Raw genomic sequence first — 24,817 nt, 5'->3', positions numbered from 1 at the left:
TGGCCTCCAGGCAGAAGTGGTGCCCAGGCCCTGCAGGAAGCAAGATAGGCGTGTCCAGGAAACCACAGGGCAACATGGTGGTAAGCAGTCCCTCTGGTCCCGGGAATTGGACATCTAGGGGTTTTATTTGGGGGTGGCAATTGGGGGCTAGCTCCCCCTTTGCATATTCCCAGAGGAGGAGCCCCATAGCTCCAACTACCCTGAGGGAGAACTTGGCTCCTGCTCCAGGCTGTGGTATCCCTAGTCCAGCTGCACCCCCAGATTGTGCTGCAGGCTTTGGGGGTGGTGGAGGTGAAGGGTGCTGCACTTCCTGCGGCTGGAGCGCCACAGCTCCCCTGGACAGCAGCTCTGCCCTGCTAGGCCCCTTGTTGCTCCCCACCCCTCTTGCCTTCCACCTTCTGCAGACCCTCCGTGGCCATCTGGATACTCATTTGTGACTCTCAGCTACTAAGAGCGGCAGTGTCTAGGGTAGGCCACCTGGGAACACCTTCAGGGCAGGCCTCTCACCCCTGACTGCCCCATGTGGCCTCTGCCAGCTTGGTTCTCACCTTACCCTGATGGGGTGTGAAGAGGGCTTGGTGGGGCTGGGACTTGGCATGAGGAGAGCCTGGAGCCTGTTGTCACCCATGCCAAACCGTGGCCAGGGCTCTGAAGACCCAGAAGGAACTTGGTTTCTGACCCCTGCATCCAGATCCACAGCAGCCCGGCCACCTGGGCACTGCCCAAAGTCCTATGCCGGAGTTTTCCCCTTCTGTGTCCTGCTCTATAGCCCAAGCAGGATATGCAAGCTCAATCCCTGGCTGCAGTCCTTTGTTGGAAAGCTATCGGCCGGAAATAGGACATCTAGGTATCTCTCAGCTGGGAACTTATCACATCTAGGGTTGTTCATCAGATGCATCAAGTATTTGGTTATCAGTGACATGAAAACATGCCAAATACTTTGTAGGCAAGGAGCAGCAAGAGTTACAGACCGCTGCTCAGGCTCCTCTTCTGATTCTTCCTCATGACCCCAGTGTGGCTGCTGGGCCTCCAGGTAGGAAGCAGGGGAAAGTCAACTTTTTTTCAATGGCCAGAAACAGGTCACACTCCAAATTGTGGAAGGCTGCATATATTTTTAATTGACCCAAGACAAATATGGGGCTCAGAGGTGAAGAGAGGATGGGACCTAGAGCTATGAGATGATCTCCAACTTTTTTTTTTTGGATACTGGGGATTGAACCCAGTGGTGCTTAACCACTGAACCATATCCCCAGTCCTTTTACATTTTGAGACAGGGTCTCTGTAAGTTATTTGGGATCTCACTAAGTTGCTGAGGCTGGCTTTGAACTTTCGATCCTCCTGCCTCAGCCTCCCAAATCACTGGGATTACAGGTATGCACCTTCATGCCCAGCTCCCAAGTTCATCTTAAACTAAAACAAGAGTGCAGCATCTTCTAATGCCAGGAGTGCCCTGGTTGGATGCACGCAGAATACAGCTGGGCTGCCCAAGCTGAGACCCAGGCTGGAGGGGTAAGATCTGGGGCCCTCTTCTATAAAATTCTCTTGGTAAGTAATTGACTTAAAGGTTTGTGATGGCTCTAATTTTTTCCCCCAGCGCTAGGAATCAAACCCAAGGTTTATCAGCTGCCACTACCAGTGTGGCCCCATGCTGAGCTTTTTTTTTTTTTGTACAGGTGATTGAACCCAGTGGGGCTATAACACTGAGCTACACTCTCAGCATTTAAATTTTGAGATAGGACCTTGCTAAGTTGCCCAAGCCAGCCTTGAACTTGTGATCCTCCTGGCTCAAGCCTCCCGAGTCATTGGGATTACAGGCATGTACCAGTGTGCAGGGCTCCTTGGTTTTAAAGCGCATCCCTCATTTCTTCACCACTTCCTAGCTGTGGAGCCTCACACCCCACCCTGGACCCTGGGGCCACCTTGATGAGTAGGACAGAGCCTTCCAAGGCTGACAGCCTCTCCGATGCTACACTGTCGCTGGGAAAGCAGCCACTGTGATGCAAGGGAGCCCCGGGGGGGGGGGGCGGGAGGGTGGACCCGCTGGCCAGTACTCCATGAGGTCTCTGCTGACTGCCAGCAGCAACCCCAGGTCTGCAAGGGACGCCACCACCACAGGAGAGACTGAGACCACCCAGCAGATCCCTGGCCAGCCCAGAGCACTGCAAGGGAACAAGGATGGCGGTTACAGAGGGATGGACAATGGGGACAGTGGTATGCACCTTCTTTTTTACTTCTTAGTAATAGAATTATTTCCCTCACTTGGGCTTTACATAGCTAATACAGGACCCTCCCTGGGTTCCTGCTTTGAAACAGCACCTCCTGCCCAGGAAGGTGCCAAGGTGGCCATCCCATAGTTGCTGAAAAGTTTATTGCCGCCTTCTTGTTCTACTACGCAAAACTAGATTTGTTTAGAATATCTCTGTCTCCTGAAAGGAGCCCTGGTTAGAGGGAGGCGATCTACTACATTAAACGCAGCAGCAGCAGCTGGTTCAAGGGAGCCATTACTATAAAGTCGCCACAGCTGGGCTCCTTTGGGACCGCAGGCTCCTCACTAGGGCCCCCAGCCTGCTAGTGCCCTCCGCTTCTGGAGTCAGCTCGGCCCCGAGGGGTCCCTGCACCTGGAGGCAGATTCCACTGTAGATCCCCAGCTGGACACGCCGGACACGGGGAGTTGCAGGGGCCTGGATGGTGACGTCACCCTGGGAGGTCCATCGTGGACCGCATGGGCATCCCTGTAGCTGTCCCTGAAGCAGGCAGGCCCTGCCCTGGGTTCACAGTGTGGACGACCACTCGGGTGCTGGATGAGCGGGAGGGGCGGCTGGGCCCCGGAGTCTGGGAATCCTTGTCCACACTGTGGGCCATGCCAGCCAGTTCCCTGATGCCTTCGCTGAGGTCTCTGTGGGGAGAGGAGGCATGAGCTGGAGAGTGGATGGGGTTGAGCTGCACCTGCCCAGGTGTCCCGGTCTGGCCCTGTGATCTGTAGACTGTGGACCTGGGACGGACTACTGTACCCCAGGGCTGGGAACACTTTCCTCCACCTGAGCAGCCTGTTCCCTGGAGCACATGGAGGCTGTTCGTCTTCCTTACTGGACCAACTGGACAGGCCTCAGGTCCCTCCCCAATGTGGCCAGGGTGCGTCCTGGTCATCTTCCTAAGGGGTGAGAAGGTGCTTTCTGGGGCTTATTCCAAGTGCATAAACCACCAGGAGTCTCGCTGCCTGCTCAGGACCTGGAGACAGGGGTCCAGGAGCATCCAGGGGAAGACACCTCCCTTCCTTCCAGGCCTGTCCCCTTTAGTGGCCTGGAGCTGGATCACTCACCTTCCACACCCTCAATGCCCTGTAGCTCCCAACCCCAAAACATAAGCTGAGTTATCCTTAGGGTGTTCTGAGCTGGCCCAGCCCCTTCTCCGGCCTTGCTCCCTGGAGGCTGGGGGTTGCCCTCGCCCCTTGCCGGTTGCCCTCTCCTGTCCCCAAGGCAGGCTCTCCCATAGCTGACATTAGGCCTCACCTCCTCCAGGAAGCCTTCTCGGATCCCGTTCCCACCCACACTTCGTGCTTAGAAAAATTCCAGAAAATGTTCAGAGTTAAGAAATAATGTAGTGGTCAGCGAATATGTAAATGGATCAATTAGTTAATAAGTAGAGAGGAGACAGCTTCAGGAGTAGCAGACTTTGGACGGGCAGCCGGAGGTCCCACAGCTTCCCGTGCACTGGCTGTGAGACTCTGCACAAGCTGCTTAACCTCTCTGGTTCTTCACCCGTAACATGGAATAGAGTGGAGCCCACACCTAGGGGAGAAGCTGGCATCTGGAAGAGCTAGACTGTGTCGGGCACATTGCTGATGCTGGGCGGTGTTCACGACATAAAGCCAGGTCAAGGGGCAAGCCTGGCCTTGCTGGGACGGTCATGACCACCAGGTGGCCTGCCCTGGCCTCATGGCCTCAGATCCAGAGAACCCTGCCTGGGAACCAGGGACAGGGATGGGGTTTGGGGACTCTGCTTCCATCATGCCGTCCCTGGGAAGAAGCTACCTTCTCCGAGTCCCCATCGAGCCTGGCCAAGTGCTCAGGGTGCCATGTGTGGGAGAGCTCAGGGGAGGGTCTCTGCCCAAGTGTCCCCCAGACAACCTGCTCTCAGCTTCATTTCCTCCTTCCTGCCTCTTAAGCTACACTGACTGGAGCCAGCTGTCAGAGTGGCCCCCAATCAGACAGGCCCTATTCAGGGCTCCCCCACTCCTGGGGGACGGAACATAGTTCCCTACACAGCTCTGTGACCATCCTTGGATGAAGGGTACCTGTCTGACCCCAAGGCCTAAAAACTAGTGTCTGTGGGACAGGAACAGGCAGATATGGCCCCAGCAGCACCCGGCCTCATGCTTTAGCCAGGGAAGCCAGTGGCCCTCGTCCAGGACACCATGTAGCCTTGAGAGCAGCAGCTCTTCCCCCCTTTCCTAATCAGGACCCAAGACGATCTGGTCACAGCTCTGAAATGGGGAGCAGGTGCCACAGGGTAGAGGCAACAAAGAAGTTTGGAACCAGCCTTGGCCACCTGATAATATAAAAAAGAAAATAGAGCCAGGCGCAGTGGCACACACCTGGAATCCCAGAGACTCGGAGGAGGAGGCAGGAGGACCAAGAGGTCAAGGCTAGTCGACCCAATTATGTTATGTGCATGTACAGATATGTCCCAGTGAGTCCCACTGTTACATATAATGATAGCACACCAATAAAAATTAATTTAAAAATTAGAATTAAAAAAATAAAAAGGGGGCTGGGGTTATGGCTCAGCGGTAGCGCACTTGCCTGGCACGCGTGAGGCACGGATTCAAGTCTCAGCACCACATATAAATAAATAAATAAAGGTCTATCAACAATTAAAATAATACTTAAAAAAAAATGGAAGGAAGGAAATTCACGGACAGCCAGGGCAACTTGGCAAGGTTCTGTCTCAAAATAAAAAAGAGCTGGAATGGAGCTCAGTGATGGAGGGCTTGTGCCAGGCCTGGATTCAGTCCCCAGCACCACACACACACACACTTAGTCAACACAGCCCAACCAAACCAAGAAGGAACAGAGCCTGTAAAATCCCTGCGGCCAGTTGGCAGGTCAAGATCTGTCCATGACACAGACCTCCTCCTACTGGGGAGAAAGCTTGAGCAGGCCACACAGAGGAACCGAGAGGGAGTAACATCAGTAGCGCCCCTGGAAGAGGGGGGTTTGGAGAAAACATTCACCCTCCAGATGAAGCAAAGAAATGCCAATAAAAATGATCTGTAAAATTTATACCAGCTAAGGAGGCGGTAAACAAACCATTAGCTCTCAGTGAGGATGTGGCTTCTCAGAAAATATGACTGAACTAGCTTCTTCAGAGCTCTCAGAGAAAAATTTGGTGATAAAAAATACACAGACCCTTTGGCCTAAATAATCGATTCCTGGGATCACCCTCAAAGATGTTGTTCAAAAGAGAAACTCTGCCAGGTGTGATGGCACATGCCTATAGTCCCACCTACTTGGGAGGCTGAGGTGGGAGGATCCTTTGAGCTCAGGAGCTTCAGGCCAGCCTGGGCAACATTGAGAGACCCCAGCTCAAAAAACCAAAAACAAATAAACAAACAACAACAACAACAACAACAAAAAAAGGCTTGGGGTGGGGGTGGCTCAATGATAGAGCGCTCACCTAGCATGCATAAGCCTCTGGGTTTGACCCCCAGCACCATAAAATATATAATTAAAAAAAAAAAAAAACTCTAAGCACAAAGACATTTATCCCCAATCTGACTATTCAGTAGGGGAGGGACTAACAGATGATGGCATTTGGCATAATAAGTAGCTATTAAAAAAGAGATATCTAGTCAGGCACAATGGTGCATGCCTATAATCTCAGCAACTTGGGAGACTGGGGCAGGAGGTTTCAAAGGTCAAGGACAGCCTCAACAACTCAGTGAGACCTCAATCAACTTAGCAAACAAGACCCTGTCTCAAAATAACTAAAGGGCCTGGGGATGTGGCTCAGTGATTAAGTGCTGCTGAGTTCCATCCCTGGTACCAAAGGGGAAAAAAAAAAAAAAAGAAGAATGAGGTTTCTAGCCAGGTGTGGTGGTGCACACCTCTAGTCCTAGCTGCTCAGGAGGCTAGAGAATCACTTGAACCTCAGGAGTTCAAGGTCAGCCTACGCAATATAGGGAGGCCCTGTCTAAAAGTACTAACACTATTAATAACAATGGGATTCCAAAGGCCTCAGACCACTGGGGTAAAGAGGAATGTGTCTTTAAGTGAAAAAGTTCACAGGACAGTTTCTGACTCACAGGTGACCCTGAGGCTTCAGGGAAGGACATGGGAAAATGGATCACTTCCCTGCAGGCACTGGCCAGGCTCAGCAATTGCACAGAACACGGTGTAATTGAGCATGCAGGTCCTCCAACCCGAGTGCCTTGGTTTCCTCCTCTGCACAAGAAGGGCACAATGACGCGTACTCTCTGAGCTCTCAGCCTGGGGCGAGGAAGGGGCACACCCATGGTCCATCTTGGTCATCTTGACAGCGCCAAGACACGGGCACCACCTGATCCTTGCCAGGCAAGGGAGCTGAGGCATGGAGCGCCCATCATGCGACCTAAGGCCACAGGGCTGGGAGCAAGCACTTTGCTGCCTCAGGAGCCACAGGTGGGACAGAGAGCAGCTCTAAGCCAAGCACAGAAGGCACTAGAGAAGCCAGAATGCCCCGAGCAGGGCAGGAGGTGCTCGAGAACGACGGGACACATCAGAAGAACACGGTGCCGTCCGCACACTCCTCCCAAAGGACCACGGAGCCCACGGGAAGCGTGCGGAAAAGGAGGGACAAATGGCAGCCCCAGAAAGCAGGAGGTGGGACAGGAGATCGGGGACAGCCTTCTCTCTACTTGTACTTGTGATACTTTCTCATGATGCACCTTCTGGAACAGAATATCCTATGAATTCAAAGTGATACTAAAGTAACACAATGAAAAGGAAGGAATGATTAAAAAAATAATAGAATAAAATCTCATGGTTGCTCCTCCTCGAGATACAACACAATCACACTCAACGAAGGCAGCCTTCTGCAAGAGCAGAATCCAGCAGGGTCACCCCTGGACGCGGAGCCCACGTGCCTCAGCTCCTACATCATGCCTGGATGATAGAGGGATGTGGGGGACTCGCCTCAGCCAAGAGACCCTAGTCTCGTTCCCCACGAGGGCAGCCTGGCCCTGTCAGCACAGGTAGCATCCAGGCCACAAGTGCAAACCCTGCAGCGGGGTGTGAAACACTGGAGGGATGCAGATGGGTGGTCTTGAGACCTCAGAAGTCCACACTACGTGGGAGAAAAAGCCTGTCCCAGTTTAAGGAGCCCAGAGAGCTGGAGGCCAAGTGCTGTATGTGATCCTGGAGCTCAGGACGGTGCCTGGATGCCAACAGCCAGGTGTGGACGCCCTCTACCTACCAGAGGTCAGGGCCAGCGTTCTGGAGTCAGGAAAGGAAATGGACTTGTACTGGTTCAGAGAAAAAAAGAGTGTGATGTGTACTGAGAGAAAGAGAAAGGGAGGGGAGGGGAGGGGAGGGGCAGGGAGGGGAAGGGAGGTGGAGGGAGGAGTAGCACAGCGCTGAGCTTCTGCAATCCTGGAGGTCTGAATTCTCAAGAGAATTCAGTTATGAGCAGTTATGAGCACTTGCAGGTCCCAGCTGCTAAGAGGACTAGAAGGACCCCCAGCCTCTTGTTTTAGGGTTGGGAGCTGAGGCCCGGGACCTGCACCCCCTACCCTCCCCATGCCTATGGACCCAGGCCACCCACGTGGTGAAGCTGTGGTTGTCGTGCGCCTGGCTGGGATGGCTCCTGGGTTTGTGGCTGCTGCTGTTGTTCTGGTTGTGGACCTTGAGGCCCAGGTACGCAGCCTGCACCGTCTCCAGATCCTCGCCCCTGAGCTGGTGCCATAGCTGGGCCATCCTAGAGGAGAGAGTTCAGGGTAAAGGACACCGAGCAGCCACTCTTGTCCCCGACAGCAGTACACATGCAGAGGTGTGCTCCACACAAGTCCAGGGTGCACCTCCGTGCAGCTGGACAAAATTCTGGAAGAGCCGGGCAGGGCATATCTGAGGGGCTGCGGGCCACACGGCTTCTCCTGCAGCTGAACTCACCACGGCCGCTCAGAAGCAACCGGGAGCAGCAGAGGAGAGTGGCCTGGTCCAAAAGCTGGTGGTGGAAAGTTCTAGCACTGGACAGCACCGATGGCTGCAGAACACCATTAGCGTCCTTAATGACGACTAAGATGTGACTTTCATGTTATGTGTATTTTACCCACAATAAAAAAATGAGAAACAAGAAAAGCATGACTGTGGGGAGAAAGCAGAAAGCCTTGGGAGGGCCACCCTTCCCCTGTGGGCTGTGGCTGACCGGCCGTCTGTGGGACAGTGAGCCCTGCGGGAGGTGGGAGGTCCCCGGGCCACCAGGCTGCCGTACCTGTTGGAGCGCCGCTGCTGCTCACTCTTCTTCACGCACTTGAGGAGGCAGCAGGTGAGGAAGGCCACGGACATGAGCAGGATGATGGCACAGCTCACGATGGAGGCGATGACTGCCACCTTGAAGCCGAAGGCCTCCTGGGGCGGCACAGCTGGAGGGGAGACAACCACCAGGCCCAGGATGGGTGCCAGAGGTGGACAGAGCCTGGCTGGCCCCCAGGAGCCCCACTCCCGGGGCAGGCAGGGAAGTACTGATGGCTGAAACAAAGGTCCGTGCAAACTGTATCGGGGCTGGCACCAGAGAAGACTTCCCCCAAGGAGGAGCATTCGGGCAGGGTTTTGCAGGACGTGCAGGAGTTTGCAAGATAGCCAACTGGAAAAGCTCTGACATGGACTAATGACCCCCTGGAGCAGAAGGGTGGTTTGGCACAGAGATGATGGCGGACACAGCCTCGGTGGGGACCTGCCCAGCCCACTGCCTGGGTTTCCACAAAGCTCCAAGCAGGAAAAACTCTTCAGGGGCCTTCTCAAGTCACTTTCCAGGAAAGGGCAAAAGCAAGAAAAATGCCCATCGGTGGGTCAAAGGTCATTCACACACATTAGCCGTGTGACCTCAACTATGCACGGAGTACCAGTTTCATCAAATTCTAAGGGAGGCATGGGGAAAAGAGGTCCCAGGAACCTAATTTGTACCCCCCCCCTGACAGCAGACATGGCTTGGCTCCTGGTCCAGTTCCATTTCCCCTACTCTCTAGCTGGACACTGCCCATCCAGAGTGAAGACTCCACCCACAGTGGTGACATGACCATGTTCTGGCCAGTGGGGGACAGAGGCAGTGACCAGGACTACTCCCAAGAATCTTCTCTGAAATACGGGGGAGGATGCTTTGCTGCTAGGAACCCCCTCACTCCCAAAATCCTGCCTGAAATAACTGCTGTGACTCTGGGTCACAATGCTGGGGCCAAGCCCAACAGAGCCACCAAAGGGCAGGGTCCCCGGTCCCACAGAGGTGGAGCATGCTCCAAGCCTGGCCACCCATCCCCACAGTGGAAGCACCTCCTTGGTGACAACTGTTATTTTGGGTTTTCTGCCTCTTGGAGTCTAATCCTAAGAGACTCCCTCCTTCTCAGAGATCCAGTCAGCCCACGAGGGTAAAGGCCCTGACAAGTCCTGCAGAACATCCGCCCAGCTTCTGCCCAGCTGTTCTGCCTCTGAGACTCTGAAGTCATTTTCACATACAAAGCACATTAACAGAACCTTCAGGGCTTCCATTTGGAGAAGCCGTGCAGGACCAGCAGTGCTGCCTCGTTAACCTTTCAACACCCTGTTCAACAACCATAACCAAAAACTCCCGGGACTGGGTGCTCTGGGGTCAGGTACTTCCTGTGCTCTGTGTTCTCGGTACCTAGAATTCTTGGCATGTGGCACATCCTCTCGGGGCGTGCCACATGCATGCGGGCAGGAGGGAATGAACACAGCTTCCTGTCTCACAGACGACAAAGTGCCAGCCCTGACAGCACACGCGGCCCCTTGGTGGCAGCGGCACAGCAGTGGCAGAGCCAGGATCTGAAGCCAGAAGCTAGGACTGGAGTCCACGTGCAGGTGGGGAGCTGTGAGGGGTCTCCAGACCACTGCCAAGCCACATGCCACGCAGGGAGCAGTTCCCAAGCACGGACCCAGCCTGGGTCCCTGTGACGGGCTTTAGGCCCCCACTCTGGGCAGCTGCAGGGTTGGGGTGGCTCAGGAGGGAGGAGGGTCTTACACTTGCACACGGGGGTCCGCGAAGACCAGTCAGCGATACTCCCCTTCCAGGCACAGGTGAGGAGGCCGGAGCCCACCATCTGGTGGCCCGAGGGGCAGTGGAAAACGAGCACAGTCCCCACAGAAGCGCCATCGCCACGGAGGACTTGCAAGGTGCCCTTTGGGGGTGGCTGCAGCTGAGCACACGTGCCTAGGGAGAGAGACAGCTGTGAGGAGCAAGGGCAGCACTTGGGGGGGCGGCGTGGGGGTGCTGGCAGAGCTGGGGTGCTGCAGCCCACTGCGGGGTGGCAGGAGATCCTCCAAGGGTTGCAGGAAGCTGGAGAATCACATGGGGCTCCCAGCTCAGGGACAAAGTAGAAGTGGACCCTGCATTAAAGACAGTTGGTGTATTCTAAAGAAACAAGCATTAGACAATACAGGCAAATACACAATTATCGCCTAAGTATAGTTCAAAGGCAGACAGCAAGGAAAGAGAGGTAGCTGGCACAGTGGTACACATGTGTCATCCCAGCAACTCAGGAGGCTAAGGCAGGAGGATCGCAAGTTTGAGGCCAGCCTCAGCCACATAACAAGACCCTGTCTCAAAGAATTTAAAAAGGGCTGGGAATATAGCTCAGAGGTAAAGCACCCTTGGGTTCAATCCCTAGTACCAAAAAAGAAAGTCAAGAGATCAATAGATTTGACTGCATAAAAAGTAAAAGACGAAGCTGAACTCCCTAATCATTGAAAAAAAAAAAAACATCAACTCATGAAAAATTAGAAGATATTTGGAAAACAGGACGAAGTTTCAATATCCTTAATTTGTAAGAATCTCACACATCAATAAGAGCCAAACACACACTTTTTTTTTTTTAAAGAGAGAGTGAGAGAGGAGAGAGAGAGTGAGAGAGAGAGAGAGAGAGAGAGAGAATTTTTAATATTTATTTTTAGTTCTCGGTGGACACAACATCTTTGTTGGTATGTGGTGCTGAGGATCAAACACGCGCCGCACGTATGCGAGGCGAGCGCGCTACCGCTTGAGCCACATCCCCAGCCCCAACACTTTTTTTTTTTAATGAACTAATGTGTCAACAGCAATTGACAAGAGAAACAAATGGCCAACAGGCACGAAAACATGCTCACCCACACAGCCTTCGAAGAAATGCTCATCCAAATGAGATCGAATCTTTGCCTTATCAAGCAGCAAAAGTTCAAAGAAACAGGGCTGGAGATGTGGCTCAGTGGAGGAGCACTTGCCTAGCCTGTGCCAGGCTCTGGGTCCCATACCCAGATCCGCACAAACAAATATAAAAATAAGTAAGTAAAGAAAAACCCATCATGTACATCAGTCAGGGCTGGGAAGGGACGCCTCTTAGATTGGGGTCAGATCCCAACCTGTCTGGACAGAGCTTGGTAAATGTGTCCTAGGTCTGTGCTGTAGACACACGTGAGAACTTAGCCAAAGGCATGAAGAACTTTCTGCCAAGACTCTGTATCAGGACACTCCCCCTCAGAGCTACCAGAAACAGTGAAAAATTAGAAATTATGTCTCTAGCTGTAGTCACTGATTTATGAATCAAGGTACAAACAGGCAATCCTACAAATATATAGGCAACAAACTGCTATAAAGTGTTTACAATGATACATAAGCATACAGGAAGCCTGACACACTGTTGAGTGCTCAGTCCTCATTACTTGGGAGGACTGCTTGAACCCAGGAGTTCAAGGCCAGCCTGGGAAACACAGCGAGCTCCCAGTCTTTAAAAAAAAAAAAAAAAAAAAAAAGGACAGAGATGCTCTGGATGCAGCAACCCCCGGATTTTTTATGAAACAGTACCAGTAACAAAAGTTGGCACTTCCAAGGGACTTCGTGTGCTGCACACTATTGTACACATTTTACATGTATTAACCCATCCACAGGACGACCATCTTCCCAGGTAGAACCATCCTTATTCCCATGTGAAAAACAAGCAAAACCATGGGGTATGTGTGTGTGTGTAGGGGGGGTGTGTTACTTCCTGAGGTCACGCAGCTCACAGTCACAGGGTGGACTCAGAACCACAGAAGGGGGACCCACGTAACTTCTCCGTATGCATGCACACAGCATGTGCCCTTCTGTTGGTTTCTCTCGCCCTGCACAATGCACCTGAGACTTATCACTTCCGCGTGGACCGGCAGCTGGGCCCTCCTACTGAGGCACAGGGCTCTGCTCTGGGGATGAAACGTTTCCCTGTTCTCTGCTAGTGGGCACAGGTGTCTCCTCTATGCTCGGGAATGCTCAGTGAAACCGCTAAGGATGTCCCAAGCAGTGCCCAAGTGCAAGAGGCTCTTCTTTCTGCTATCTCCTGAGTTTCTGAGCATTGACGGAAGAGGCAGCCTGTGACAAAGGCCACCTGAGCACCTTTGTGCCTGTCTGCCTCCCTTCAAGCAGACAAGGACAGAGACCCAGACATGGGGTGATGGAGATGGAGGCCAGGGCCATGGAGGCTGATGGGGCCCATCTTCCATGCTGACCTGCTGTGACCTTCTTCTATCCTGTGCCTGATGCCCCCAGCTAGGACCATCCCCTGGGGGCCAGGCACACATGTCCCATTGAGCCAGATGTCTGGGAAGCAGTGGAAGCCTGGTTCAGGATTAGCACAAACACCGCATGCTAATGAATGCTAGTTTGTATGACAGCCCTATAATTCCTCCTTATAAGCACAGCAAGGCTGAATGACATCCCAAGGGCACTAGGTAGGGAGACAGTAGGGGTAGAATTGGTACCTAACATATCCATTGAGTGAGCCCACTCCAGCTTGATCTGGGCACTCTCAACCATTGCTTCCATCCCTGGCTATGGCGGCCCACCAGTGTCCCTTCTCCTCACCCCTCAGTTGCAGCTGGGGACAAGGCTGCCATAGAAAACTACACTTCCCAGCCTGCCCTACAGCTGCAAGGAGCCATGTGACAGTGCCTGGCCCATGGGATATAAGTATGGGTGTCTATGGCCACTTCCAGGCTGGGAAGCAGAGATGTATGGAAGGGTTGACCAACCTCTCGGATCCTAATAAGAGACAGAAATAAACTCTGGCTGGAGTTAAGCCACCATCTTTGTGGTAAAACCTGAACAAAGCTTCAGGAATCGTTTATCCTAGTGCCCTGTTGAGTATCTGGGACTTTGCCTGGCCACCCAGGTCTCACCCAGATTATACTCCGACAGGGGCCCATGCTGAGTGCTTTGGTGGCTAGGGAAACAAGCATGTGAACTCAAGACTGTGGGGCTCTGAGTTCTGCAGGGCCACAAAAGTGGGGGCCCAGATAAAGAAGTCCCCTGGGCCTCGTGGGCACAGCAGCTGCTTGCCCATGTCAGGCTGGTATGAGGAAGGAACGAGGTGAAATGCAAGAGGCTCTTCTTTTCAAGGTCCCTAGAACACCAGGTCAGGAGCCCTGGGGATCTTTGGAAATAAGGTATGCCATCTAAGTTTACAGCTCTAGACACCAAGGTTCAATGACTCTGAGGCCACATAGTCACTGGTTGAGCAAGGGGTCAACTGCCGTAGTTGAGAGTCAGTCACTGGAAGCCGCCATCTTGTCTGTCCCTTCAGTATCTAGGGAAGGCTGAGCTTCCAGTCTGGCAGGACCAATCTGATGTTTCCTTGCTCATTATCAGCATTACTATCAACAACAACACGTCTGCACAGAATTCTGTGTTCAAAAAGCATCCCACGTTCCTTGCCTCAGGCAGCACTCATAATAATCCCAATAGGGAATATTGTAGGATTCAAGGTTGACATAGAAAAATTAGTTGTGTTCCTGTAAAGTAGCAATGAGCAAACTGAAAATGAAAGAAAACAATTTCATTTAAAAAAAAAAAAGCAGTAGAAACAATTATGTGGGAGTTAATTTAACAAAAGAAGCACAAGTTAGACTCTGAAAACTACAAGACATTGTTGAAAGACATTCAAGAAAACCTAAATAAATGGAAAAACATCCCAAACTCATGGATCAGAAGACTGAATATTATTAAGATGGTAATACCCTCAAAACTACAGTTTCAACACAACCCTTGTCCGAATCCAGCTGCCATCTTCGTGGAAATTGACAAGCTGGTCTGAATATTCATATGGAAATGTAAAAAAGACCCTAGAATAACCAAAACAACCTTGAAAAGGAACAAAGTTGGAAGACTCACTTCTCAATTTCAAAACTATAAGGACAGACCAACAGAGCAGTTCGGCAGAATTGAAATAAACCCTCACATTTACAGTCATTTGATTTCACCAACAGTGCCAAGACAAAAATAAGTGGGAAAATAATAGTTTTTCAATAATCAGTGCTTGGCAAACTGGATATTCTCATTCAAAATAATGAAGTGGGACCCCTACCTCACACCATATGCTAAAAAATAACTTTAAAATGAATCAAAACTTAAATGCAAGATCTAAAACTATAAAACTCGTAAAGAAAACCTAGGGTACATTTTTTTGTGACTTTAGGCAATGGTTCTTAGATATGACACTAAAAAAAAACAATGCAAGGAAAAAAAACTGGACTTCATAAAAATTAAAGACAGTGTTCTGCAAAGAAAACAATGAAGTGAAGAGACAACCTCCTGATTGGGAGGAAATATCTGCAAATCACATATCTGATAAGAGATACATCTCAAGAGTATAAAAAATTATTACATCTCAATGATAAAATACAAAGTTTTAAAATGAGCAAAGGATCTGAACAGATATTTCCTTAAAGAAGATATACCAAAGCCACCAATAAGCACATGAAACAATTCTCAACATTAGCCTTCAGGGAAATGTAAATCAAAACCACCACGGGGTACCACTTCATATCCACCAAGCCAACTACTATATATGGTCTCGTGGTTTCTCGATGTTACACACAGGATTACCATATAATCCAGTAATTCTACTCTGAGGTAAACACCCGAGAGAAATGAAAACACATGTCCATGCAAAAACTTGTATGCAAAGACTCATTTGCATACAGCACTATGAATATGGCCACAAAATCGAAATGCCCAAATGTCTGTCACCTAAAAAAATGGATAAACCAATATCGTCCAGCTATACTAGGGAAAATGCCTCAATCAAAAAAAGAAACAAAGCACCAATACATGGTACAACATGGCTGAACACTGAAAGCGCTACAAGTGAAAGAAGTGTGACACACAAGGCCACATATTGTACGATTCCCACTTACATGAAAGGCCCAGAATGAGGGCTTTTTTGAGTGTAGTGAAAATAGTCTAAAATTGACTGAGGTGATGTGTGTACATCTAAAAGTAACTGAGTTGTATGTAAATGGGTGGATTATATGGTATATGAAGAGCTCAATAAAACTATTAAAATAATGAGGAAACCATGCTAATGAAGAGTCTATATGCAAAGGCTGGGAATGTAGCTCAATGGTAGAGCACTTGCCTGGCTAGCATGCCAAGGCCCCAGGTTCCGTCCCCAGTACTGAAAAAAAAATTATATTTATGCACATTCAAGACCTGTTTTTTTTTTTTTTTTTCTTTTATCTTGTTCAGAATTAAAAGTCCACAAGGGGCTGGGGATGTAACTTGGAGGTAGAGTGTCTAGCATGACTGAGGCCCAGGGTTCAATTCCCAGCACCACAAAAAAAAGCAAGCAAGAAAGAAAACAAGAAAGCCACAAGGCTGTTGAGGTGTCGTTGTTGGGTGTTTTCCGTTTTTGTTTTAGTACTGGGGATTGAATCCAGGGGTGCTCAACCACTGAGCATATCCCTATATATTTTTTTTAATTTTTAGACAGGGTCTTGCTAAGTTGCTGAGGCTGGCTTTCAACTGATGATCCTCCTGCCTCAGCCTCCTGAATTGCTGGGATTACAGGTGTGCACCACACCTGGAGGCTAAAGAGGCTTGAAGGGGAGGAGCGCACAAATCCTTGGCAGGTGTGCAGGGCAGGGAACGCCTGAGGAACTGCTCTGCAGGAGGCGACATCAGAGTGACACTGAGTATCCCTCTGGGCCAGGTTCAGCTCTAAACCCCTGGCCCGGGCTATTTCCTGAAGCCCTGGGCTGACTCTTACAGGCCCTCAGATCCAGACTCTTGACTCCAAGTCTGGGCTCTTCCTGATCTCCCGGCCTGGTGTCATCATCAGTGCGGAAGGAAGGCTGTCCTCACAGACGACAGTGGTGATGGGTGCTCTCCAGGGAGGAGGATCCTGTGATCTAGATGCATCCTATCCTGCCAGCCAGGGAGGTGGACACAGGACTGTGGAGCCATGGCAGATACAGCCACAGTCATGTGGCTCTTCCCCAGGACTCAACACTTCCCAGTCCTCAATTTAGAGCTGCAACTTCTGCATTCTTCTGTGGCTGGGCCCCAGGGAGAGGAGGCCCAGCCTCCCCAGATGTTTGGGAGTAGGCACAGCAAGGGGATCTGAGGGAGGGGAATCCGAGAGGGGGAGAGCACTCATGGCAGTCTGCCCAGTGAATGGGCAGGATGAATGGCTGGATCTGAACTCATCCAGAACTTCACTGAAAAATAACATGTGGTGCACACCTGTAATCCCAGAGGCTCAGGAGGCTGAAGCAGGAGGATCACAACCAGCCTCAGCCACTTAGCAAGGCCCTAAGCAACTCAGTGAGACCCTGTCTCTAAAAAAGTACCAAAAAGGTCTGGGGGGTGTAGCCCCGTGGTTTAGTGCCCCTGGGTTTAACTCCTGGTACCAAAAATAAATAAAACAATAAAATCACATGCCTGCGGCTGGGGACAGAGTCCAGTGAGCTAGTGTGCCTGAGGCCCTACAGGAAAAACAATGCTTGGAGTACAGAACCAGGAAAGGAAGGGATGGAGAGGTCTGGACAGAGCTCAAGGGAGGGGCACAGTGGCGCTTTCTCCTCTGCTGCAAGTTTGAAAGTACTAAAGATGTGGGGGGATTGTCAAGCAGCCTGCTGTCATGGAACTCACTCCCGGTATAGCCCCCTCTTGACCACGAGGGCTCTGGTGGGCAGGAGTGGCTGTCCTACTCCGCACCCTGGGCCCAGACACACTACCCACTGCCAAAAGTCCAGGAACAGAAATTTCTGCCATATAAAAAGAATGTGGTGACCAGGGCCCCCCGTGCAACCAAGGTAGCCAGGCCCAGCTCTGGAGCAAGAGGACTTGGGTCGAAGGTGGGTCAGGCCTTATCAGCTAGGGGACCCTGGTCACTTCCTGCCCTGGGTCTGTGTCTCCACATGAAAATGCTATACCAGACAAGGTGGGGCAAGGCCTAGACGAGATGGCTGTGGCCCCAGCAAGGAAACCAACAACTTCCCCTAAGTGTCTTAGAAAGAGTGGTGTGGACAGTGCGGTGGGGAGGAGGCGGGGGGCGCCGAGATGTCCCAACTGGGTTCGCTTCTTCTGTCAACAGCCACATCCTGTGCTCTGTGCTGGGTTCCGCTGTGGGGACGTGCTTGTCCTAGGGCACATCTCACAAGGTAAGCCACCCACAACTCAGAGGCCACACATCTCGAAAGACAGAACATCCGCCCGTCACAGAGTCTCACAAACTTGAGGGTTGGAAGGTAAAGTCACCGACCCAAAACCAAAGAAAGGGGACCCAGCCAGCGCTAGCAGACTTGTAAGAACCCCAGGATGTATCTTCCAATTAAAGACTTCAATAAAAGCACAGAACAGTTTGGAACCCAAGCCCGAGCTGGACACACTGGCCCGGTGACTATCTATGCAGGTTGGGCAGAGAGGGCTGGTACCCAGCAGGGGTGACGGAGGCCGTCTCCACGAGACTCAGAAGGGGAAGGGGGCTTTAAATGCAGTCAGGGTCCTGAACATGACATCAGACTGTCTTTCTAGCCAGCCAAACCAGGGGGCGGGGGCGGGTCTCACAAGGCAGACCACCCCAGCTCCTCGCCATATTGTTGGAATGGTTCTTCCCTTAAAAATAAAACAGAGACATTTGGGGGAAATTACAGTGAAAGGAAGCAGGATGAGCCTCATTCATGGCCCTGTGTCTCCGGGAGGCTTCTACCTGTGAAGGGAGGCCCAGAGGCCCACTTCCTTGAACCCGTCTGCCAAGCCAGGTACAGGGAGGCAAAGTCGCTTGCTGGATGCCAGTGAGAGGTCCCAGTTGGGAATGCCCACTGAGCCTCCCACCCTCTCTCCCCACTTGGGCTCCTGGGGTCTGATGCTGACCTGTCACTTTCCAGCACTAGGACCTGGGCATGGATTCCTCACCTCCCTCAGGTTTCCCCATCTGCACAATGGGTGATCTGCCTTCCAGTGTCACAGGAGGGACTACATTGTGAGAGCCTGAGACAGGGGCTGGCCCACAAGACCATTGCCCAGGGTGGGACTTAAATCACATCCCAAGCACCTCAGGACATGCTGGGACCCAGGGCACCAAACTCATGGTACTCAGGGGACATTCACCTCATAGGTCTCCCTCCAAGTCCATGCTACCCTAGGACCTCCATCCCTGAGTCCACGGTCCCCAGGGATCCCCATCGCTCAGATCCCATCAGGGTGTCCTGTACCCACCCCTAGGCCTGGGAGGGCAACACATCCTTCCTCTGGGCTGAGCGTATTTTCTAGATGAGGAAACAGAGGGCCACAGCCCTGTCCAAGGCTCCCAGACCAGCACCAGCAGCACCAAGGTGGGAGCCTGGTCACTGGGCCCCTTGGGGTGGCCCTTTTCTCAGGACATGGGCCAAAAGGACGGGGTGGGCAGGAAGCACAGTGGTTGATGAAGCTTGTACCCCTCCAAGAGATGTTCTGAGAAGCCACCAAGGCTTCAATCCTCACCACCAAACAACAGAGACCAGCTCACAGAGAGATCCCCTGACTCAGCCTGCAGACTCAGGGCCACCCCCGACTTCCACCCCAGCCCAGAGACCTGTAGCCACCCCTCACCAAACCCCACATCCTGCAGACCCAGGGCCACCCTGCCCTGAGCCCCTGCAGCCCTCTCACTATACTTGGTGCCTAAGGGTCAAATCCTACCTGCTCACAACTTAAAATGCCCAAATGCCAGAAGGAGGCCCTTTGCGGGGATGCTCCCTCCCCAGCTGTCCCTGAAGACAACCCATGCTCAAGAGGAAGCACTCACCAACCGGAGGAGCAGAGCCACACTGAGGCAGATATCCTTCTGCTGCACCTACAGCCTTAGGGACACTGTATACTGGGTATCCCCCAGTCCTTTGCTTGTCCATGCCTCTGAGCCCTCACCCTCTGGGTCCTGCTCTAGTACAGTTTCACTCAGGCACTCCTGAGACCCCCCCCCCCCCGCTTTTTCACTATGTGGAAGTAAATCTTCAAGGAGAAGAAAAACAACAGAAAAAAAATGAAGTGTATGGGTTTAATGCAAACAAAAAGACAAGAACCCACAAGACCCAGCCTGGCTTTCTCATGTCTCGGAGGATGGAGGTGAAGACGGAAGGACACAGCAGAGCCACCCTCCTGGCCCACAAGGGCCCTCAGCCCCACCTGACACCTCTGCCCAGCCCATAGGCTGCAGCTACGGGGCATGTGGCCGGCCATGGGTGGGGCCCGGATCCTCCCAGCCTTCTCCTTCCCCTGCCTCCAGAGACTGGCCTAGTATCTGGGAAAGATCCTTACTTGTTAATTTTTTATCTGGGACCTTGGACCATGGACCAGTTCCTCTGTCCTCCTTTCTAGAGCCCACAGGCCCCCACACCCTGACCTTTTTAATAAGTTCCTTTTATGCTGTCAGAGGCTGTGGGGATATAGGGAGGGGAGAGGTGGGCCACTGGACCTTGCCTCCATGGCTTGGATCCTCACCTGCCAGTGAGACCTTGTTCTGGGACACAGTTTCTTCAAATGCAAAATGGGATTTCTCAGGAGAAATTACCCGGAGGGCTCAGAGGGCAACTTAGACACAACTTGGTCTTCCTCTGAGAGCAAGACCCCCAAAACCCAACAGCAGGGACAGCATGTGTCTCCAATACTGAGTGTGGGAGGTCCACAACCCCAGCTGTGTGTCCTTAGGCAAGTCACTTGCCCTCTCTGAGCCCATCTCTCTATAGAGGGTGGACTCGGGCTTCAGAACCCCTGAAGCCTTGGGTCTCCCAGGCTGAGCCTCAAACTCCAGAGGGTGCACTCTCTTTCAGAACAAAACTAGGATGAATCTAACTGAGGAAAGGTGTGCCCCCCCAAATCCCTGGGGATGGAGGCTGAGGCTCCAGGGAGCTAGGCCGCTTATCCCGCAGCTCTGCTGGCACCCTAGCAGGAGGCCACAGCCAGGTCTCAGGGTTAGGAAAGCCTCACTTTAATTCACACTGGCTCCTACTGGGCCTCTGTTTCTCCTCTGTAAAATGGGCACAGCCTGGCTCTGTGGCTATACAGGAAAGCCAAGAGGACTATCGGGAGAATACCTTCATCTGTCCATTGGGCCTCCTGCTCTCTCTCTTTCCAGACCTTTCACAGTCCCTTCCAGGAGTGCCAGGGGGGTCGTCTTCAGCCACCGGAACCCTGTGTTCCTGGACAACCTCCCAGATCAGGGAGTGCAGGCGTTGCCCTGGGAGCAGGGCCAGGTGCTGGCCATTTACACTCATAAACCCTACTCGGAGCCAGCCTCCCCCACCCATAGGAAGACCACAGACCCTCAGGATGCCAAGCCAGCCGGGCTATTCTGCTCTTTCCTATCCACTCTAGGAAGCCTATGGTAATGGTCCCATTCTACAGATTGTGGAGAAAAACACACCCCAACTGCAGTTTTAGACAGTGCTAAACTGTCTCCACGACACCCCAAACCCCATCCCTTCACTTCTCAGCCCATTTCACAGCACCAGAGGCTGATGGCAGAGAGCCACAGAGTTCAGATCAGGTAAAGCCATCACTTTACCCCCAAGTGGACAAGGAGCTTCAGGCCCTGATTCCACTCGGCCTGTCCACAACCTGGGGACAGGTATACTGTCTGTACCACTCAGCACGTGGGGAAACTGGAGTGCAGAGAGAACCAGGTCAGAGAAACCCCAAACTCAACAAGGGGATTCATGTCCAGGAAGTGCTCACAGAGTCCAGGACCCACAGGCGACTTAGAGGTGACCAAGCTGCAAGGGCAGCTTACTGGGTCCAGGACAGACAAAGGAGGGGAACTCTGAGACCCCCTACTGATTTTCTTAGCAAGTAGCTTTTTGCCTGCAAATGTATCAGACCTCCAGCCACTCCCTCGCCATGGGCTGACCTTGGGTAAGTCCCACTACCTCTCCTTGCCCTAGATTCCTACTCCTCCAAGCGGTTAGGACTCCAAATTAGGGACTGTGGGTATTTAAACCAAACCCAGGAGGCCCAGATGCAAGTTTTCTCTAGAATGCACAGCAGGAACCAGACTCCCACCCCCAACTCCAAACCTCGGCTTCCTCCTCTAGGAAGTGGCAAAACCCAGTCCCAGCCTGAATTGCCCAAGACCCTCAGGTCCAGCCCTGGTGGGCAGTGGCCACTGAAGTGAGGTTTGGGAACATCAGAGATAACAGGGTTCCGGTTTGGTTATACTTCTGAAAGGGTTAGACTTTAGAAGCACCCCGGGAGCAAAGATCCCATTCGAACCTAGTGCCTTGTGCACGGAAGGTGAACTCCTTTAGCACATTAAAGTAACACTTTAAAACACTTTGGCTTCCTTCCTTCCAGAGACCTCTGGGCCTCTGAGCCTAGGCCAATCCCTGGCCCCGCTGCTGGATGACCTCGGGTGGCCATTCCCGTCTCAGGCTCGGTTTCCCCCCTGGTAAAGAGGAGCGGGAGTGGCCACCCAAGGAACCCCGAAGATAACACCCTCCCGGCGCGGAGACAGCGCCCCGGCTAGTCCTTCCCGCCCCTTGGGCTGCGCGCCCCGTCAGGTGAGGCCAGTTCGGATTTCCGCAGGCGTCTGGGACCACGGAGCGACTACCGTATGGGAACACGTGTGCCGACCCGGGGCAGGTAGCTGAATGCCGCCGCCTGTTTCCAACCACTCGCTGCCAGGCTTTGGACCCGCTGGGGCTCCCGCTGGCCGGTGGAAGAGCGGGAAGGTGCGTCCTCGGAGAGGCCGTCGGCTAAGTGACTCACGCGCCCCTCCGCCCCAGCTGTGCAGCCCCGGCCCTTCCCTCGCCTCTCGGCTTCCCCGTCTGTGAAAAGGGAACAGAGCCCCACCTCGGGACCCTGTGGCCCCAAACCTCACCTGTGCGGTTCCCCGGGGCGGACGTTGCGCTCACGGTCCGCCCCCGGGGCCTCGCCCGGCCGCGGAGGGTCGCGGGCGCCCCGCGCATCCTGCGCGCTCCCCGGCTGCCGGCTGGGCCCGCCGAGGCTGGGGGCGGAGACTGAAGAAGGGTGGTGTCTCGAGGGGCGGGGCGACAGCGCGTCCCCGCCCCGGACACGCCCTCCAAGGGCGCGGCGCCTTCCACCAATCAGGCCACACCTATCTTTGAGGTGGGGCCGGGACTGGAACCAGATGTGGAGGCGGGGCTCAGGATTGGGACAACTTGGGGAAACTCTAGCCCGGATCCGCCAAAGCCCTCAGATGGGAAAGGTCGCTCAAGGGCTTCTGCCCCACATTTTCCCCTTCGGACCCTCACCTGGCCCCTCCTGCCCGGTTCTTCCCATCTTCTCTCTTAGTCTAGTTTTCCATGTTTATTTTGGGGGTAGGGTTTTGCATTCTTAGGGTGCGCGATTCAGCAGGTACCGTAAGGCAAAAAGAGCAAAACCCTGTTTCCCCTGCCCGCTCCGACTCCCTGGGTCTCACCGCGTCTTAGGCGGACCCTACGCCATCCCTTGGCTCACTGTGAGCCAGACCCTCCGAGGTTCCTTGAGCAGGTTGTTCTTATAGTAATCCTCGCTAATGAGAACAGGATTCAACCCCTGCGAGGCTGGCTCGGGCCACACACACACCCCTAGAGACCTGCCCCCTCCTGCCTGATGCCCTTCAGCCCAGCTCCACCTGCAGCAGCCTCTGAGTGGGCAGGAACATGTAGGGGGTCTCAGGTCCCCAGGAATTGAGACTGCTCGTGGAAGACCTGAGCCAGCAAAATTTAAACTGGGACCCACCTCTGTGGAGCTTGGAAATGAAGTGGAAATGTGCTTAATAGCCCCGGGACAGCCAGAATCCCAGTGTAGCCAGCAGAGCCTAGGAAGATGGCCCACGCTCCCAAGCCTGGCACCCTAGGGCCAGGCAGGGGTGGATGTTCTGGTGGAAACAGAGCAAAGTCCAGCAAGGCAGTCCTCCCCTCTCTTTTTTTTTTTTAATTTTTTTTAAAGAGAGAGAGAGAATTTTTAATATTTATTTTTTAGTTTTCAGCGGACATAACATCTTTGTTGGTATGTGGTGCTGAGGATCGAACCCAGGCCGCAGGCATGCCAGGCGAGCGGGCTACCGCTTGTGCCACATCCCCAGCACCCCCTCCCTCTTTCTGAGTACACTGAAGGAGATGCTCCCCACCCTGCCCGTCAGGCATGGTGTCATCCCCTAATATCTTGTTTCCACTTGGGCTTGCAGGCCACACATGATGGCTTTCTTCAATTTCCTTCACGCATAATCAAGCATGTGTGTCCTCTTTGCCACCTGGGGAAGGAGAGGAACATCTATAGGGCTGCTGCTCCCCCAGCCCCCACCAGAGCACACTTTAGGTCCCCAGTATTCTCTGACAGTTGGCTCTGAGCCCACCACCTGGTTCTGTGTGGACCCCTCTCTGGGTTCCTTTTCCCTCCTCCATGCACTGCCAGGTGATGGCAGCAGCCTATAGGCACATGGTGGGGCTGGGAGGGGAGGTTGGGGGTGGCCCTTGAATTGAGGATGGAGCTATGTGGGGTGGAAAAATTCTGGTCTGTCTGTGGCTCCTCATACTAGCATGCTGAGGCTCGGGCCTCCAGGAGTCCAAACAATGAACACCTATGCTGTTTACCAGCACAATCTCTGTAACCACCTGACCATATAGGGCGTGCATATTTCCTAGACCTGCAAAACAAAGGACCACAGAGTGTCTTTTAACAACAGATATTTATTATTTCACTGAAAGAAGGTCAGAGTCTGAGATCAGGGTATGCACAGGAATGTGTCTCCAAAGCCTCTAGGGGAACGTTCTTCCTTATCCCTTCTGGCTTCTATCAGTCCTTGGGCCTGCTGCAACTCCAATCTTCATAGAGCTGCGTGTTCTGAACAAGCAGGCCTCTGGCCCTGGGCCTCCATTTGTCCTGTTAGGGGATCAAAGGGTGGCGTGAGGACTTCTTTTATGTTCTACAGGAAACCGTACACTTTGTTGTGCCTCAGAACACCCACTTGCCACCAAAACTACCTTCAGAAGCAGCAGGAAGGAACTGGAAATGGAGCCAGGGCCTATTGAACCACAATCTGTGCTGTCCCATGCATTTTTATACGGCCCCTTGTTGTATAGCATGTTTCTGGAAAGCCCAGCAACACCAGTCACACACAGGGAGGGAAACTGAGGCTCTGAAGAGAAAGGCACCAGTGACAATAGACTACATGGGCCGTCCTCTGATAGGCCTCATGGTCCTTTGGGCAGGGTTGGGCACCCTTGTGTTGAGCCTTGAAGTTCTCATCTGAAGGGTGAGATGGCTCTGCATCCCCCCAGGGCTAGCAAGAGACTGTGACAGATTTGAAGCCCTGTGTCTCAGTGTTCTGTTTTGTAAAATGGCCACCACT

General features: G+C 52.8%; 1 protein-coding gene across 1 annotated transcript; it reads right to left on the bottom strand.

The window, feature by feature from the left end:
• Nucleotides 1-1,128: 1,128 nt before the first annotated feature.
• Nucleotides 1,129-22,466, bottom strand: SUSD3 (sushi domain containing 3). Its single transcript, XM_081263269.1, has 5 exons — nucleotides 22,343-22,466; nucleotides 10,228-10,416; nucleotides 8,467-8,617; nucleotides 7,801-7,953; nucleotides 1,129-2,896 (listed from the first exon to the last, which is right to left on the bottom strand). The coding sequence occupies exons 1-5, from the start codon at nucleotides 22,428-22,430 to the stop codon at nucleotides 2,695-2,697; spliced, it is 783 nt and encodes a 260-aa protein (XP_081119395.1). The 5' UTR covers nucleotides 22,431-22,466; the 3' UTR covers nucleotides 1,129-2,694.
• Nucleotides 22,467-24,817: the final 2,351 nt, after the last annotated feature.

Source organism: Spermophilus citellus (assembly GCF_964194105.1).
Source record: "Spermophilus citellus genome assembly, chromosome: 12".
NCBI classification, from domain to species: Eukaryota; Metazoa; Chordata; class Mammalia; order Rodentia; family Sciuridae; genus Spermophilus; species Spermophilus citellus.
The sequence above is the reverse complement of the archived record's forward strand: the minus strand, read 5'-3'. Positions and strand labels throughout refer to the sequence as shown.

Excerpts from the sequence above, each read along its gene's own strand:
- SUSD3 (XM_081263269.1), bottom strand. The coding sequence starts at position 22,430 with ATGCGCGGGGCGCCCGCGACCCTCCGCGGCCGGGCGAGGCCCCGGGGG. Across the intron at positions 10,417-22,342 it reads CGCCCCGGGGAACCGCACAG|GCACGTGTGCTCAGCTGCAG; the intron begins GTGAGGTTTGGG and ends CTCTCTCCCTAG. Across the intron at positions 2,897-7,800 it reads GACAACCACAGCTTCACCAC|AGACCTCAGCGAAGGCATCA; the intron begins GTGGGTGGCCTG and ends CTCTCCCCACAG.